General features: G+C 39.8%; 2 protein-coding genes across 3 annotated transcripts in view; one reads left to right on the plus strand and one right to left on the minus strand.

The window, feature by feature from the left end:
- Window positions 1–1,657: 1,657 nt before the first annotated feature.
- On the minus strand, window positions 1,658–10,630 carry AHSA1 (activator of HSP90 ATPase activity 1). The gene is made up of 9 exons (XM_051977513.1): window positions 10,444–10,630; window positions 8,481–8,671; window positions 7,516–7,598; window positions 6,903–7,020; window positions 6,075–6,163; window positions 4,745–4,873; window positions 3,535–3,636; window positions 3,115–3,166; window positions 1,658–2,815 (listed from the first exon to the last, which is right to left on the minus strand). Exons 1-9 carry the CDS (start codon window positions 10,521–10,523, stop codon window positions 2,643–2,645), a joined length of 1,017 nt encoding a protein of 338 aa, XP_051833473.1. The 5' UTR covers window positions 10,524–10,630; the 3' UTR covers window positions 1,658–2,642.
- Window positions 10,631–10,770: 140 nt separating this feature from the next.
- VIPAS39 (VPS33B interacting protein, apical-basolateral polarity regulator, spe-39 homolog) overlaps window positions 10,771–16,436 on the plus strand; it is a 32,418-nt gene continuing 26,752 nt past the window's right edge. For both annotated transcript variants that reach the window (XR_007950619.1, XM_051977512.1), the window contains exons 1-2: window positions 10,771–11,323; window positions 16,128–16,220. Coding sequence is in view for 1 of the 2 variants with exons in the window: in XM_051977512.1 (XP_051833472.1) it covers window positions 16,128–16,220 (93 nt within the window). In the remaining variant the exon portion in view is untranslated. The remainder of the gene's footprint in view (window positions 11,324–16,127; window positions 16,221–16,436) is intronic.

A 16,436-nucleotide genomic window follows, 5' to 3' on the forward strand; every position in this document is an offset into this window, starting at 1 on the left:
CCCTAGTGTTGAAAACCATGATGGGGTTGGGAATGGATAGGACTTTAAAGTGATTTTCCAAGGTAATAAAGGGCAACAGATAACACAGATCCTCCACTTGTGCTTGAGGTGAAATAGGAATGGGGTATCATAAAACTTAGGAAAACAGTGTGTGGGCATTGTCAAGAGACCCTGGTTTAAAGCTAACACTCAGATAATCGGATCCATCTCCTTGCTCCACTACCACTACTTCATCATATCTTTAGCAAAGAGGACTTTCATTACTCGTTATTAATCTCACCTTTGGCCAAATAGATATCCTTGCCTGCTATCAAAACAAATGCCTGAGATAATTGAGGTTGTCACCCTCAGCAGATCACTTAACCTGACTTCCAATCTCTCTAAAATGTAAATCTGTAAAACAGGAGAATAATTTGACTAATTGGCCATTAAAATCTTTTGCAGTTCTAAAAACTTATGGTTGTTGAAAATCACATATTCAACAATCTCTGTCTGCATTGGTCACCCAGGTAATTCTCCCCAAAGCTTGTTACAGTACTTTCTTCCTTCGATCTTTTAAGAAAATTTGGTCTTTCAGAAAGCCTGGCTCAATATATACTGACGGCTTCATTCAGTGTTAGACAGGGATGAATACTTTCTTTCTTCTAGAAACTGATTTTTAAAAAATTCATTGAATCCTTTACCCAAATTACAAAAAAAAAAAAAAAAGTTTTTTTCCAGACCCTTCTCTTTCACTCCCTCAGCCCCCCAAAAGGATATAGCTACCTTCCTTGATTCTTCTATTTCAATTACATTTTCATATTGAAGTATCTCTTTAGGATTTGCAAACTGACTAGATTCATCTCAGAATTAGTTCTGATATAGGATATTGTTTTTAATTTTTGAGGAGATAGAAAAAGAACTGGGCTTTTTTGGTGTTGGGATTGGATATTAATAGTATATGTATGTATATATATATGTATATACACATACTTTATATCTTATAGGTGCATAGTTAGCCTCCAAATCATTTGAGCTTTTCTGGTGCATAAATAGATTTTTGTTCCCTAATGGCATCTAGCTAGAAAATGGTATGGTTAGAATTCAGTAACCCAGAACTCTTCTTTAAAGAACTTATTTGTAACTTAAAAAAAAATAATAGCTTTTTAGAGAAAAGCACATTTTTTTGGTCACAGAGCTTTTAAACATCCATTTCCTCTTTTGATTCTATCATCTGTAATAATCCAGTAATATATGTAATGGGAGGATTTGCTGTCCTTACTTTGCCGCTGAAGGCTAGACAAGTTGATTTGTCTGGGGTCACAGAACTCCATGGCAATCCACTTACTGGCACTAGAGGACCTGTATTCAGATTCCAGTTCTACCACAATCCTTGTAATCTTGGACAAGTGGCGTGTGCCATCTGGACACGTATTCAGTGCGTTTGGACTATATGGTCTTTAAGATTCCTTCCAAGCTTTAAACCTGATTCCATGAGTCCTAATTCAGTGAGGTTATCACTGTGCCATAGTCCTTTCTGAGGATTTCAAGTCTAAGAAAGTTGTTAGGGGTTTGAATTTTACACTTCTTTTTAAAAGCTGAGACTCGGATTTTGAAGCCTTGATCACCAGCAACACGGCTTCTATACAGGCAGAAACATTTTTGAGAATCTGGGTACTTTTAAATACGATGTACCACGTACTTTATTTGACAAGAACCAGAAAATTTAAAAAATGAGAAAAATCCCACTTCCCTCCTCAGACCACAAATATTGGATACAAAAACCAAAAATGCAGTTGCTGCTTTCAAAGAGATTAAATTTCCAGCAATGCTTAATCAACTAGTGAGGTGAGAATAATCCAAATGACAAATTCAAATCCTTTAAGTATTCCCCACTCCTCCATTCCATGGAGTAAGTGGAGAAGGGAAGAGGGGAGAAATGTTTTACTTGTAATTTCACTGAAAATGGACCTTGCCTTGGATTGTCAATCAAATGTTTTGGAACCAGAGAGGGAAAGAACTCAGGATTTGATAACCCCTAGAATTAAGATCAAGACAGAATGGTATATAGTGGGAAGGCCAGTGAACTATGAACCAGGGATGGGTTAAGCCCAATTTTGCCACTAACTTCAGCACATGAATTTAAGTACATCATTTATTGGAATCTGAGCCTTTATAGCACCATGTGATTCTTCTTGTGTTCAGTTATTGTGCCCTAGAGCCCTATTAAGGAGACAGATGAATTTTATTGGGCTTGTGGGAAGCAGGAGGTTCTCCAAACTATTTCACTGATGGAACATATACATTTAATCCTTACAATAAACCTTACAATAAATTGACAGTAGGTATAACTCCTCCCATCTTTCTTTAATTCCAAATCCAAAGAGAACCTGCTGCCTATTCCACAGTTCTAAACTCAGATTTAGACAATGCTTCCGTATTTTTTTAAGTTATGTTTATTTAGCGTATGTACACATAAAAGAGAATTTACTGTCTGATCCCGCCCAGCAGAAAACATGCACGAACCCATGGTATATGAATGGGGAGGGGGCCTAGGCCCCACAGTAGTGGTTGGGATGGTGCAATCCTGCCAGTCACAGCTGCAGGACAGTAGAGAGCTGGACTGAGCTGCTGGGTGGGCCATGGCCCTGTAGACATTAACATTAGAATAAGCGTGCGCCATAGCCAAAGGTCTGTTTGATGCTCTCAAAATAGTACCGCTGCCAACCCTGTCTTGTCCGTTCCTCCTCTGGTGATGGGATGCCTTTGCCCTCCATGAGAAGTTCTGTCTCTCCATCTTTGTCAATGAAGGTCAAGGTGATGGTAGCAAAATGTCCTGGGAGGAGTAGATCAGTTGTTAGGACTTCACATTTACCTCTGAAATCTCATTCAAAGGAGACTGGAGTCCTCAAGTCCCTCTCCCTTAATGGAGCCAAGTGTGCTTTCCAGGCTTAGAAATTTAGATTTTTCTAGTGGAAATTAGCTGTAGATTCCATGTGGGAAATGACTGAACATAAACTTATCTAGAGCTCAGCACTGAGCCCAATGGATTCCCACAAACCACTTCAGGACTTAGACAACCCCCATCTCATTCCTATGCTGAGGGATACACACAATAAGAGAAGAGACAATTACCATCAGGCCAAGTCTTAAACCTCCACTTCATCACAATCTTATTTTCAGGGACCTGGAGGGTAAAAACAGTGAATGGTCAGGCCCCACCTTCTGAATCACCTCCCTCAGTCCCTCCCCCAATACTCTGCCTAGCACAGGCTGAAGACAGTCGGGTTACCCAAGAAATTCTGAGGCCCAGAGGCTAAGGCAGTCCGTGTGCTAACATCTAGGCCCTGTCAGGACAGATCAGGGACAGCTTTAACCCTGTCATCAGCCTCTGGCTGCACGTTTCTTATACATGTATCTTGATGGTGATACAACCTGAAACAATCTCGGTTTAAGTGTAACAAGAGGTTAAGGACCCAACTCTAGGGACCTTAGGAAAAGTATGATTCTAATGGGGCAGTGACCAGAAGGGATCTGGGCGTGGGCAGCACTCACCAGGTCTAAGAACTCCCCGGTGACATTGCCATCCAGCAACTGGAACTTCCCTCCCTTGTCTGCTTCTAAGACTGCAGACGCATGGGTGAAGGCCTGAACCATCTGCATGGACAAGAGAAGAGGTCAGAAGTGGGGCCTGTGCTTTTCTAGCACCCAGCCATTCATTTCACTGCTGATATTTGGTGCTTTATTTACAAATGAGTGCAGCCCTATGCCCACAATTACACTTAAGTCCTCACTGTCCTTTGGCCAGTCACAGCTTCCACATCATCCGGTGAAGAAGATCTAGGAGGCATATTCAAGGTTGCAAGCAAAGTAAACCTTTCCCCTCTTCCACTTAATAATCCTCCCCTCCCCCCCAATTGCAGGTAGAGATACTTTTCAACATTCATTTTTATAATATTTAGAGTTCCCCCCTCCCCAAGACAGCAAGCAATCTGATATAGGTTATCTAGGTACCATTTTATTAATCCTATTTCCACATTAGTCATGTGGTGGGGAGAAAAAAAAAAAAAACAGAACAAAAGGGGAAAAAACACGATAAAGAAAAAAAAAGTGAAAATAGCATGCTTTGATTTGCATTCAAGACTAGTTCTCTGGATGTGAATAGCATTTTCTATCATGAAGCAGACTCATTCATTAATCCCCACTTCTGTTCTTTTTTAAATGACTGGTTCTAATTTATCTAATTCAATTTAATATTGCAGGGGATCATTCATTGGGTAGACTAAAGACCAGATTTACATTGTATTTAGGATTTCTCTCTGAGTCCCTGACATCATTTGAAGAGGAAGAATTATTCAACAGTACTTTGGGGAAGGAATTTCTTAACCATTAGCAAGTATGGGAACAGAAGGTAATAAAAAGGGAGAATTGTAAAGGCAAATTCACCAGTACTCTTTGAGGTGCTAACATATGTTGTATCCCCTAGGGCAGGGGTCCTTAATTGTTCTGATGTCATGGATACCTTTGGCAGTCTGGTGAAGTTTATGAACTCCTCAGAAGGCATTTTTACATGAATAATTGGAGAAAATGCTAAGTTTCAATGAGTTTAATGAAAATGAAGATGTAATTTTTTTCCCACCCAGGTCAAGAACCTGTTGCCTTAAGAGCTACAGTTTAGGCCTGGTTATACTTTACTGGTTATACTATACTGGTTATATAAACTTTACTCTGGGCATAACAGACTTCACTCAAACCACACACTTACCTCCTGGGTGACAAATACCCTAAAGAGCTCCTCTGGTGATGTTAGGAAAGTGTCCTTCAGAACAATCTTGCACGTAGGGATCTTGACACCAACGGTTTTAGACTGACTTGCCAAACTACTAGGCTTTACCTATGGAATGATGCTGATTGTTAATCTGCTATCTGATGATGATGTAATCAGCAACTCACATTTACCTAATAACCTACTAAGCTTTACAAAGCACTTTCCTCATAACTTGTAGAGTAGGAAGGGAGAAATAATAGTATTCCTATTTTAAAGGAACATGTATAAGTTAATTCATGCCAAAGTCAAGTCTGACAATTTCTCCACATATCCCAATGCATATTTTGGGAAAAGATCTAACAGACCTCCTATACACCCAAAACTGATAAATCTATATGACAAAGAATCTGTTACATTTACTTAAAAGAAATCAGAATCAAGAGAAAAACCAGATAGAGGAAGGTTTGAATTATCAGGCATCTTTAAAGGAAGTAATTAGGTATTAATTGTTACTCTCAAGCAAGGTGTTATGTTTAAAAAAAAAAAAAAGTCTTTTCTACCTATAATGCTTAGTTATATTCTTCAGATTTTCTCTCATATTCCCTTCTTTTTTTTTTTTTTTTTTTTGAATCTTGGAAGTCATTTTATTTTTTTTTATTGAAAATATTTTTATTAAAGCTTTATATTTCAAAATATATGCATGAATAATTTTTCAGCATTAACCCTTGCTAAACCTTGTGCTCCATTTTACCTCCCCTTTCCTCCACCCCCTCCCCAAATGGCAAGTGATCTATGTTAAACATGATAAAATATCATATTCCTTTCTAAGAAAATATTAAGTACATGATAATGCATCAAAATTTGCACAAAAAGATGTGACATGTGAATTTCTTGATGGGAAGGGACAATAGGGGACTATTAGATAACCTGAAGATAAGGCCTCACGTAGATATCTAGTAGCCACAATACAAATTAAGGACTGTATGGAAGAGATATAAAGTGGAAGCTGTAATGAGTAATTTTGTGGAAACATGACCGGTGCTGACATTTTTTGAAATAGGTTGGTTCTTAGTAAGTTTTGGACATCCTAGAAACCTGTAAAATACGGTTACTTTAGGCTGTTCAAATTTTAGGTTGCTTCTAATTTGTAAACACTTTAGATTTTCAATGGAAAGGAAAAAAGACAACATACCTATATGTTTATTTTTATTCATTTTAAAAGACAAGGATTCTCTTCAGAGCAAGTCAAGTGGCTGTGTAGTTCTTGACATCCCTCATTTCCCTGGCTTGCTCTGAAGTGTTACCATATAGAGAAAGTGCCACTTACTTTGGACTCCTCAGCTTTCACTGGCGGCTGGGGGGCTGGATCTACTGTCTCGCCATTCAGAGTAGGCAAGATCATGCCCTGCGTGAATTCTACAGAGACAGAATCCCAGTCATAGAGTTACTTCCTAGCAAATTTGGGGCACATGGTACTGATAGTATAACAGAAGAAACTAAGCCTATGAGGAGGAAATGCTCAGAAAAACTGTCTTATTAGACATGCGTTTCAAATACAAGTATTTGAAACCCCTCATAACACTCTTCAGCCAACATATTTTATTTAAAAAAAAAACGTCATAGGCCATATATAGAAGCAAACAAGATATATTAAGCACAATGTGCCTCTGTATGAGGGTGAAAAGGGAAAAGACAGATAATCTCAACTTTAATCTTTACTGAGATCTATGGCTTATATAATATAGTGTGTCAAACCATACTTGGTTTTTTGTTTGTTTGTTTTTTTAACTGTACTTGTTTTAAGTGAGCTTGGTCCCCAAACACAAAACACATAAGTGTGTTCTGCAGCTTGGTTCTCTATTCTAACAATGGTACAAGTAGACTGATATGGGAAGTGTCCAGAAAGTAACCAATTTCATGACTAAGTTAAATGCTGATCTAATACCTAGTCCTGATAAGAACATTTAAATAGCATCTCATTTATTCAAAAACAGTAAGAGGATGCTACGCCTCTGGATCTCCTGTGTCCCTAGCCCTAAAAAAATTAACAGCTGAGATAGCGCTCCCCACCTTTGATTTCCAATGGGCAAAGGGGCTCTTATTTCTTATTAATCCTCAAACAGGATAAGAAAGAGTCACCTGTCCCAAAGCATACCTGTTTTAAGAGTCCTGATATAGGTTTCCACTGCATCTCGGATCTTTGTCACACCTTCTTGCTTCATTAAGGCCAATAGGGTTGTGTCAGGCTCATCTTTGGCAAGACTCACACTAACCTGAATGGAGAACCAGACAGTAAATAATCTGAGAGGCTTAAGCAACAATCTTCTTACCCTTGGTGCTACATGTAGAAGTTAAGCAGTTACATGATTACAGACCAGATTTTTAAAGAAAACATGTATACCGGGATTCAATACCCTTCCTGACATAGAAGGCCCACTTGAAATATTCCTTCCAAGATCTTTTTCTGTCAAGGCAATGGTGGAAAGCTTTAGAAAACAAAAGTCTTTAGGTGAAAAGTAGAATAAGGTATGAGAAAAATCTACATTTATGATTAAGCCAAAGTTACTTTGTAAGATCTCAATTGACTTAAAGTTCTTGGAAATAGTCATGTGGTAGAATGAAACTGAATGCCTGGCTCAATCCTATATCAATTTTAATTGTCATTTCTTTTTAAAGAAGGAAGGGAAGAAAAAGAAAAGGCAAGGGAAAAAGGTAGAGAGGTAGGAAGGAAAGAAGTCTTAAGAGATGAAGGATCAGAAAATGCAAACCTCCACTTCACTGACGTCGTTTTCATCTGACAAGTTGGGGATCTCCACGTGTCCCTTGTATTTCACTCCTGACTTAGAAGTACCTGCCAACAAGATTTTGCTTGTCAGATCCTTTTGTTTATTTTAGTAAGCAGAGGCTTCTGCCACTCATGGTCCCCCATTAACGCTAATCATTATCAATGAGATCAAGATCTGTGATTTTATGGATTATTTTGTTTAGCCCACAAGTTGAATAGAGGCACTCTTATTTTTCCACTTTTGCTTGAGACATTAGATTTCTTAATTTTATTATTAGACTCTTGACTTCATAGGAAATCAGTAAAGAAACTCTTCTTAAAAAACAAACTCACATTTGTTCTGGCTCAACTGGCTTAGAGTTGTCTAAGTGACTCAATTTATTTATACAGCCAGTATGTCAAAAGCAAGATTTAAACCAAGTCTTCCTGACATCAGGAACAGTTTTTTATTCACTATGCCATGTTGCTTCTCTCTAGAGTTCATTCCCTAAGATATCACAAAAGAGGGTTCAGTGGTAAGCAGAACTGTGAAGTGGATACTGTGGAGAAATATTAATTGAAGACCTTGACTAGAACTAAGATTTTCCCTAATGTCCAGAAAGTTAAAAGTAGCAGAAATGAAATGTTCTATATTATTTTAGAAACAGATGTTTGAAGGAATCTGGAGGATGTTTTTTTAAAAATGCAACTTGTTCACTCACTGACAAAGTTAGAGATTTTAGAATATAGGGCCAAAACAACTAATATCCCTTCCACAGAGCTTCAAGGCAGCACATATTTCTCACAAAGATGGTTTCAGATTGTAACAAACAGCTTTCAAACGGCCATTTAACAAACATTTACCAAGTGATAGCTATGAACAAAGTTCTGTGCCAGGTGCTGGAGTCATTAGCATTCAAAATAAAATGCAGACACCCTTACCCTTTCAGAAAGCTGGTATGCACCCACCTGTCCAATTCAGTTTGATGGTCCATTCATAGAAGAAGATGAGTTTGCCTTTTCGATTATTTATTGATGCCTCTCCATCGAGCTTGCTCACTTCTGTCACCTCACAAATGCCTTCTTCACCTTGTACTTGGATTGCCAAAAACAGGGATTTCAGCTTATCAGTGGACCAGTTTGAAGCATCCCTCTCAGTCCTAAAAAGGAGAAACATAACCATGGAATTCTCTCTACAGTAACTGTTTAGAATCAACCCACTGTATGAAAAGACAAATGAGCAAACTAAAGTTCAGATAATTTACCAAACTGTTCAGTTATTAAATACCCAGAGATGGGATTCCAATGAACCCAGGACTTTTCCTGACTCCACGTGAAGTGCTCAATCCAATACCACACCCTTCTCCCTCATCTACAATGTTTCGAGGTATTACTATAATGCTACTTATTAACCATGTACTCTGATATGAGTAACCTAACACTCAAACAATTCCCCTTATGATCAAAGTTAAGAATTTGTAAGACTTCTACTAGAATTAGAAGTACAATTTGTGGGTATAGTAGTAATAGTATAGTAATAAAGTAACAGGTCAATTCAAGGCCTGAACCAGAGTGATTTCTGTATTCAAACTGAGCTAACAAGTGGTAGCTACTGCATCAAACCTTGTAAAAGGAGAGGTGTCATACTTGAGGCCCAGAAAATTCCCGAAGGCACCCTGAATCACCTTAAAATGTAATTGGGAAATATTAACAAAATAAATAAAAACACAATACAACAAAGATATTAGCTTATAGTTTTGGAAATCAATATGAAGCCAGGGGATGTTTCTTTTGGAGTTTGATACCACTGAAAGAAGCAGGGTATGTTTTTTTAAAAAGCAACTTGTTCGCTTTCAAAGTAATAAAGGTTAGAGAATATAGGGCTAATACCACTAATACTCCTTGTATAGAGAGCTTCAAGGCAGCAAGAATTCTTTTTCACCTACATGTCAAAGAGCAGTCAATTAAAAAAAAAAATCCATTTGGTCATCTGTAAAACATGGGGATATGAACACACCAGTTTAAAAATAAAACTAAAAACTCATGCATTCAACAAGTACAAGTAGCAGTATTAGAAGAAAGAGAAGAAAGCTCGGTCATTTATGCAATTCGACAAACCTTTTAGTTCTAACAATAAGACATATCCACAAATAACTAAAACAAGGCACAACGTGGTATAAGTACTTGGAGAGAGGCACAAAGAATTCGGAGGAAGGAGAGAGCAGCATTTATAGCTTTTTAGGGTGTGTGCGTGTGTGACAAAGGGATTGGAGAAGAGGAACATCTAGCTAAGGTTGCCTTAAGGAAATGACATTTGAGCTGGGCCCAGGAGGGAGAAGAAACTCCAGCAACAACTAAGAAGCCGAATCACTGTGAGGCCATGGGTTACCTAGACGAGAACTCGGACAGCTCTCTATCCCCGAGCCTGCCCAGCCCAGCAGCAATGGCCCGCTTCCCTCGGCAAAGGGCTTTCTGATGCTTTTGGGCGACAAGAAAGAAGGCACTTATAGAACCTAAGACCCCCCCGCTGTCCAGCAATTGGTTCCTCTGCCACCGTTCTCGCCACACTTCCCCGGGTGTTTCGTTCTGGTGGATCCCACCCTCCTTCTCCGAGACGCTCGGATTTGCGCCTTCTCAACACGTGGGGGGGAGGAAAACATGCGCTCCCCGAACCTCTCCACTGCTAGCGCTCGGGGGCAAACGTGGGCCCGGCCCCCGGCTTTCCAGGAAGGGTTATTTGCCCGGGGCTGAGGAGGGCACTTTCTTGGGGGGTTCACGCTTTGTCCAGTGGACCTCTCTCCTCTCTCCTCCTCCTCCTGCCATCCCCATCGTCCCCAGCTCCGCATGCAGCAGAGCCTCCGTGCAGATCTCTGCTCCGGGGCCACCCGAGCCCAGGCCCCGGCTCCGGCCACTTCTTCTTCCCTGCACTTACCAGTGCCAGTTATTGACGTTAGTAGCGTCTGCCCGCTCCTCCACGATCCAGCGTGGGTCACCCTCGCCCCACTTGGCCATCTGGTCTCGGATTCCACTGCTGCAGGCTCCCGCCCGGCCCCGGCCCCAGCCGCCCGGCAGCGCCTGGAAATTACTAGAAGCGGGCGCAGCGCCTCCCGGCTCGCTTTTCCCTCCACCTTCCCCCCCCCACCCCAGCCCAACCTTCTCCGCTCCCCCTCCGCAAGCTTCCGGATCCTCCTCCTCCTCCTCCTCCTTCTCTTCCTCCTACTTCTCTTTCGGCCTACTTCCACCATGTACTTCCGCTCCAACTTTCCGCAGAGTACGACGCCCCAATTCTAAGGGTTCCGGCCTATTCCCCATTTGCTAAACTGCCCCTCTCCCTCACAACTAGTGCACATATGCAATTATATATGTGGAAAGAACACTGGATAACCTATCTATACTACATGCCGAAAATCTATAACTCTTCTCCGGGTTTCTCACCCACGCAATGAGGGGAGAAAACAGTAAGCTTTCCTCGCGAGGTTCTCTGGGAATTGTAGTTTTTAACTGCCCCTCCATGTCCGGCGGAAGAAGGCGTTGCAAAATAGGGAAGCGTCCCGAGCCCATCCGCCCTGCCCAATTATGTTTCTGGGCATTGTAGTCCTCAGGACCAAAGTCGAGGGCGAGCCGGAAAAAGGAGGGGGAGAGAGGAAAACGACAACTTCCAGCATGCCGTGCGGCCGGACCCCCTCCCTAGATGGTTCTTTTCTCCCTCTTCCCATTACCTTTGGGCTGCGCTGTATGACGAGGAAGGCTCGGCGGGCTGAGGTTGAGTGACTGCTGCTGAGTCCTGAGAGGGAGGGGCCGATGCGGAAGAGGTAAGGGGTTCAGGCCGCCCCTTGTCCCCCTCGCCCTTCGGTTCCCCGCTGGCCACTGCGCAGTTTTCGCTGTGCCTTCTTGACATTCTCTCGTCCCCTCCTTAAACTAACGTCCCCTCCCTTCAGGTCCCTCTGGGATGCCTTCCCCCTTCTCCCTCGTTTGCCCACCGAGGTGTCTGGGGAGAAGGCAGGGGAAAAGAAAAGGGGGAATCCTGAAGGAAGCAGGGGCTGCTGAGTGCCCCCAAGCTCTACCTCTTCCTGTCCCCCAGTATTCGCCCCCGCCCCTACCTTTCCCATCTCCCTTCTCTTAGCTCCTGCAGGCGGGTGGGGACGGGACCTCTTTGCAGTTATCAATGCCAAGTATGGGCGAATGGGGGACGGAGTGGATAGAGCCCCAAATCAGAAAGATCTTTAGTTCAAATCTAGCTTCAGACTTCTTAGGTGTGTGACCCTGAGCAAGTTATTTCACTTCTGCCTCAGTTTTTTCATCTGTAGCACGAGGATAATAATAACACCCCCCCACCCACCCCACCCACCCCACCCACCCCCGGTTATTGTGAGGATAAAAATGAGATATTTGCAGTGCGATTTCCAATATATAAAGGCTTTAGTAATTGCAAATAGCTTGTTTAACCCTGACAACAATCCTGGGAGGTAATTGCTATTATTGTCCCTATTTTACTGAGGAGGAACTTGCCCAGATAAGAGGTTAAGTGTTTGGATTGGTAATTTGAATTTAGGTTGTTGGCACTGTTTCACCTACCTGCATTTGCTTGTGGTTGGTATATGTTGGAGTTGATATTCAAAGTCGGGTTTCTTCTGAGCTCCAAAGTTCACTACTATTTCCGTTGTGATGATCTGCTTTTATGTAATGAAAAGAGGAAGAGACTGATTTAAGAAGGTTAAACATATCTCCCCAGGATTTAAATCCTTCATGGATTAGATGAATTCTAAGGTTCTTTTCTATACTTAAGGTATATAGGATTTTATTTTTTGAATGCCTTTTTGGTGGGTTTGTTAAGTCACTTCCTAATAATTTCCATCCACTATAGAATTGAACCCTCTTTAAAAAATTCTTGGTGTTTTCCCCCCACATCTATTTCCCAACATATTCTTCCCTTTTTTTTTTTCTTTTAAGTTTGACAAAGTTTGACAAAAATGAATGTTAAAAACTATCTTTACATGTATTTGGAAAAATAAAATACTATTGAAAAAAATAAAATTTAAAGAAAAACAGTTCAAAATCCAGCAAACTGACCAAATTAAACATTATATGCAGTGTGCCACACAGTTCCAAACCCCTTTAAAGAAGCAAGGTTGTGTAATCTCTTTTTCTTCTTTGAGACCAAGCATAGTCTTAATTTTACAGCATTTGGTTTTGGTTGTTTTCTTATCACAAGTCTTTCAATTTATACTGTTGTACCATGTAATTTTTATTCCCTCTTCTGCTTACTTCACCTTTCTTGTTGTACAGTCCTTTGTTAAGGACCACACTTAAGTACAAAACCCAGAAAACCAGAAAGGTTAAAGGGGATTGCACCATTAAGGGGTGGCTTGGTTCTTCGAAAGCCTCCACAGCTGTGAATCAACACACTTGAAGGAATTGCAAATCATCCTTTAAGCAGATGATGCTTAGGAATTGGGAATGAAGTGAATGGGAGGCAAGAGGTTAGAGATTGGAACTGCCTCACAGTCTCCTTGTATCATTACCATCCTCTTACATGAAGGGATCTATTATGTCAGAAGTAGATCCCTAGCAGGTGGCTCCAGGAACAGTTTTTCAGTCCAACTCTTCAAGACCTCATTTGGAACTTTTTTGGCAAAAATACTAGAATAGTTTGTCATTTCCTACTCCAGCTCAATTTACAGATAAGAAACTAAGGCAAACAGGGTTAAATATGTCTGAGACCAGATTTGAATAAAGGAAAATGAGTCTTCCTGACTTCAGGCCTAGCATCATATCCACTTGTGCCACCTAGCTGCCCCATTGCTTCACCTTATATTAATTCATTTAAATCTTTACATATTTCTTATTATTCATATTTTCCTTCATGTACTATTTCATTTCATTCTTAAATCAGAATTGTCTATTTTAAATAAATAGGCTTTGTTTCTAATTCTTTGCTAGTACAAAAAGTACTACTATGAATATTTTGGTATATGTGGTATCTTTTTATTATTGCTCTTCTTGGGATATATACTTAGCAGAGGAATCTTTGGATCAAAGAGTATGGACATTTTAGCCCATTTCTCTATATAATTCCAAATTGCTTTTCAGAATGGTCAAACCAGTTCACATCAATAGTGTGTTAATGTGCCTTGTCTTTTTACACAAGTTTCAATTTCTTTGCCTGGATCTTGTGAACTCAGAGTTGAAGAGTGTGTTAGAAGACCTGTAATGGACGTTTTTTTTTTTTTTAAATTTTTATTTAATAATTACTTTATATTGACAGAATCCATGCCAGGGTAATTTTTTAACAACATTATCCCTTGCACTCGTTTCTGTTCCGATTTTTCCCCTCTCTCCCTCCACCCCCTCCCCTAGATGACAAGCAGTCCTATATATGTTGGATATGTTGCAGTATATCCTAGATGTAATGGACTTTACAAAAAGTGCTTAGGTTCTTGGCTAAGATGGTTTTTGTCATACCTGATCTAAATCCTTTGGTCATCCTTGAAAATTATTTTCTGTAACTTCTCATGAATTTTTTGTAGTGTTGTGAACAGAAGCTTTATATTCTTATTTTATTGTTCCAAATTTTTTACTGTTTTTTATTTTATTTCTATTATTTTGCTCTTGTTATTTAATGTGCCTTGATTTGTTGTCTTTCCACATTGTTTGCTAATCCAGTACCAGTCTTCCTCTTTAATTTAAAATGCATTTCTCTTTTCCATCATTTTCTTTTCACATTGTTTGCTAATCCATTATACTATCTTAATCTTCAATAGATGCATCTCTGGTAATATACTATTATGCAATTTATAGACTTTCAAAAAAATACTTGTCAATGAAATGATAGAAAATGAAAAGACACATTACAGATCATAAGAGCACAGGCTTTAACTTTCCTTCATACTGTACCCTGGGATTTTTATAGTTACACTTACTAAGCAAGTGATACAGTTTTGATTTTTACTCAAAGTGGTTATTAAGTTCCTGAAGTCAATTTGACACCAACAAATCAAATCTACAACATCTCTAGGTTAGTGTAATTAGGCCTTACACTAAGGTCTATGGCCTGTGGCCACCAGAAAGCAGATTTAGCTGGGCTGTTACTAACTTTCCACAAGCTTCATTTTAAAGAATACTTCCTTAGAGGGACTGAGTAAGAGGCAAGTATAGAAATGCCAAGTAAGAGGTGAGTAGATTTGGATGTTCTTAGAGCTGCTGTTATTCTTTGCTTGTTAGTCTTTTTATATTTTTATTTATTTTTGCTCTTCACTTCTTGGCTTAAACTATTGTTTTCCAAAAGCCCTTATTTTTAAACCAGTTTTAAGCCAGTTTAATGCCACAAATGGTTTAGGATGTATTGTGGACAGAATTTCCTGTTTGGGAATAAACCGGTATTTTTATGTTGGGTAACTTTATGCCTTACCAATATAGCACTTAAAAATTTTTTTTTAACATATCTTTTACCAGTCAAAAGCCTGGCTTTCCAAATATTTAGAATACAATTGAACGTAAATTAAATGAAGATTGGATATTTTGGAACATCTAGGAAAGTACTGTTGTTGTGTAGTATTCATTCAGTTAGCACTGATTGCCCAGTTCATGCATATTATAATAGCCTTTTAGTCCATATACACAGCATGTATTTACTGCCTTTATTTTGTTTGTTTCTTTGAACCAGATTGGTGATTTCATAAGTATTAGGAGCTTATGGTGAGCAACTTCTCTATCTATGCCATTTTCTCTGCAATTTGCATAATTTCCTGGAGACATGGGGAAGTTATAGCTTGCTGAATATCACATTGGCAAAGCTTGAAGCCGGGTCTTCTTGACTCTAAACAACTTTGTCTACCTCTGCATCCTTGCTAGCTCTCCACTTCAGATTCTTTTAAACTCAGTGTTTTTCTCCTCAGATTGAACATCAGCTCCTTGAAGTTATTTCCTCTTTGTATTTCTCTCAAAACCTATTAGAGTATCTTAAGTGTAGTAGATGCTTGGCCAATATCTACTATTTGATGAAATGATTGTGATGCAGGGTAGAGCACTGGCTCTGGAATCAGAGGACCCATATTCATGTCCAGCTCTGACATTTGTGTAGCCTTGTACAGTTACCTGATCTTCTTGGTTATCAATTTCTGCATCTATAGAAGGAGAAGGTTGGTCTAGATGGCTCTGAGGTCCCTTCCAGTCTAAAACTTTGTGATCTTGGACAGTTACTTACTTAACTTCTTGGTTTCACTTTCCTGGCCTCTGTGATTCTGTGATGAGTTAAAATGTAAGTGGACCAGGTTATTGCATTTATGCTGAAGAACCAGAGAATCATCTACAGATAGCAGATACAGAGACTCTGCCATCAGGTATAGGAAAGGTAACAATACTAATAATAATAATTGCTGGGATTTCTGTAGCAATTAAGGTTTGCAAAATCTGTTATTTATGTTCACTCATTTCATCCTCACAACGACCACTATGAGGTAAGTCCTGTTATTGGCCGCATTTTCCAAATGAGGATAGGCAGGGTAAAGTGACTTGCTCAGATCCTTACAATTTCAATTAAAGTACAGGACATCTGAAACATTCTCTCCTTAGGACCATGCTGCCTTTCTAAGAATTTTTCCTTTCTCTCTGCCTCAGATGAGTCGCACAAAAGTTGATGAGGAAGAGTACTGGCACAGCTCCAAGTTCAAGGCTTTTACATTTGATGATGATGATGATGAACTTTGCCAGGTAGGTTGCCAAGGATATGACAGACACAGGACAGACCTGAAAGTATAACTAACTGCCCTTCTGACTTCTAACCTCTGTGAAAGAGGAGAGTCTTTGCCTCAATTGTTATCTAGCCTTAATCACTGAATGGGTGCAGTCTCAGTCGGACCGAGACCTGTTGAAGACTTCAGCTTAAAAAGGCCAAGATCTTTCATTTCATCCAGGGCCATCTCTGGT

Source organism: Antechinus flavipes, chromosome 2 (assembly GCF_016432865.1).
Source record: "Antechinus flavipes isolate AdamAnt ecotype Samford, QLD, Australia chromosome 2, AdamAnt_v2, whole genome shotgun sequence".
In the NCBI taxonomy this organism is placed as follows: domain Eukaryota; kingdom Metazoa; phylum Chordata; class Mammalia; order Dasyuromorphia; family Dasyuridae; genus Antechinus; species Antechinus flavipes.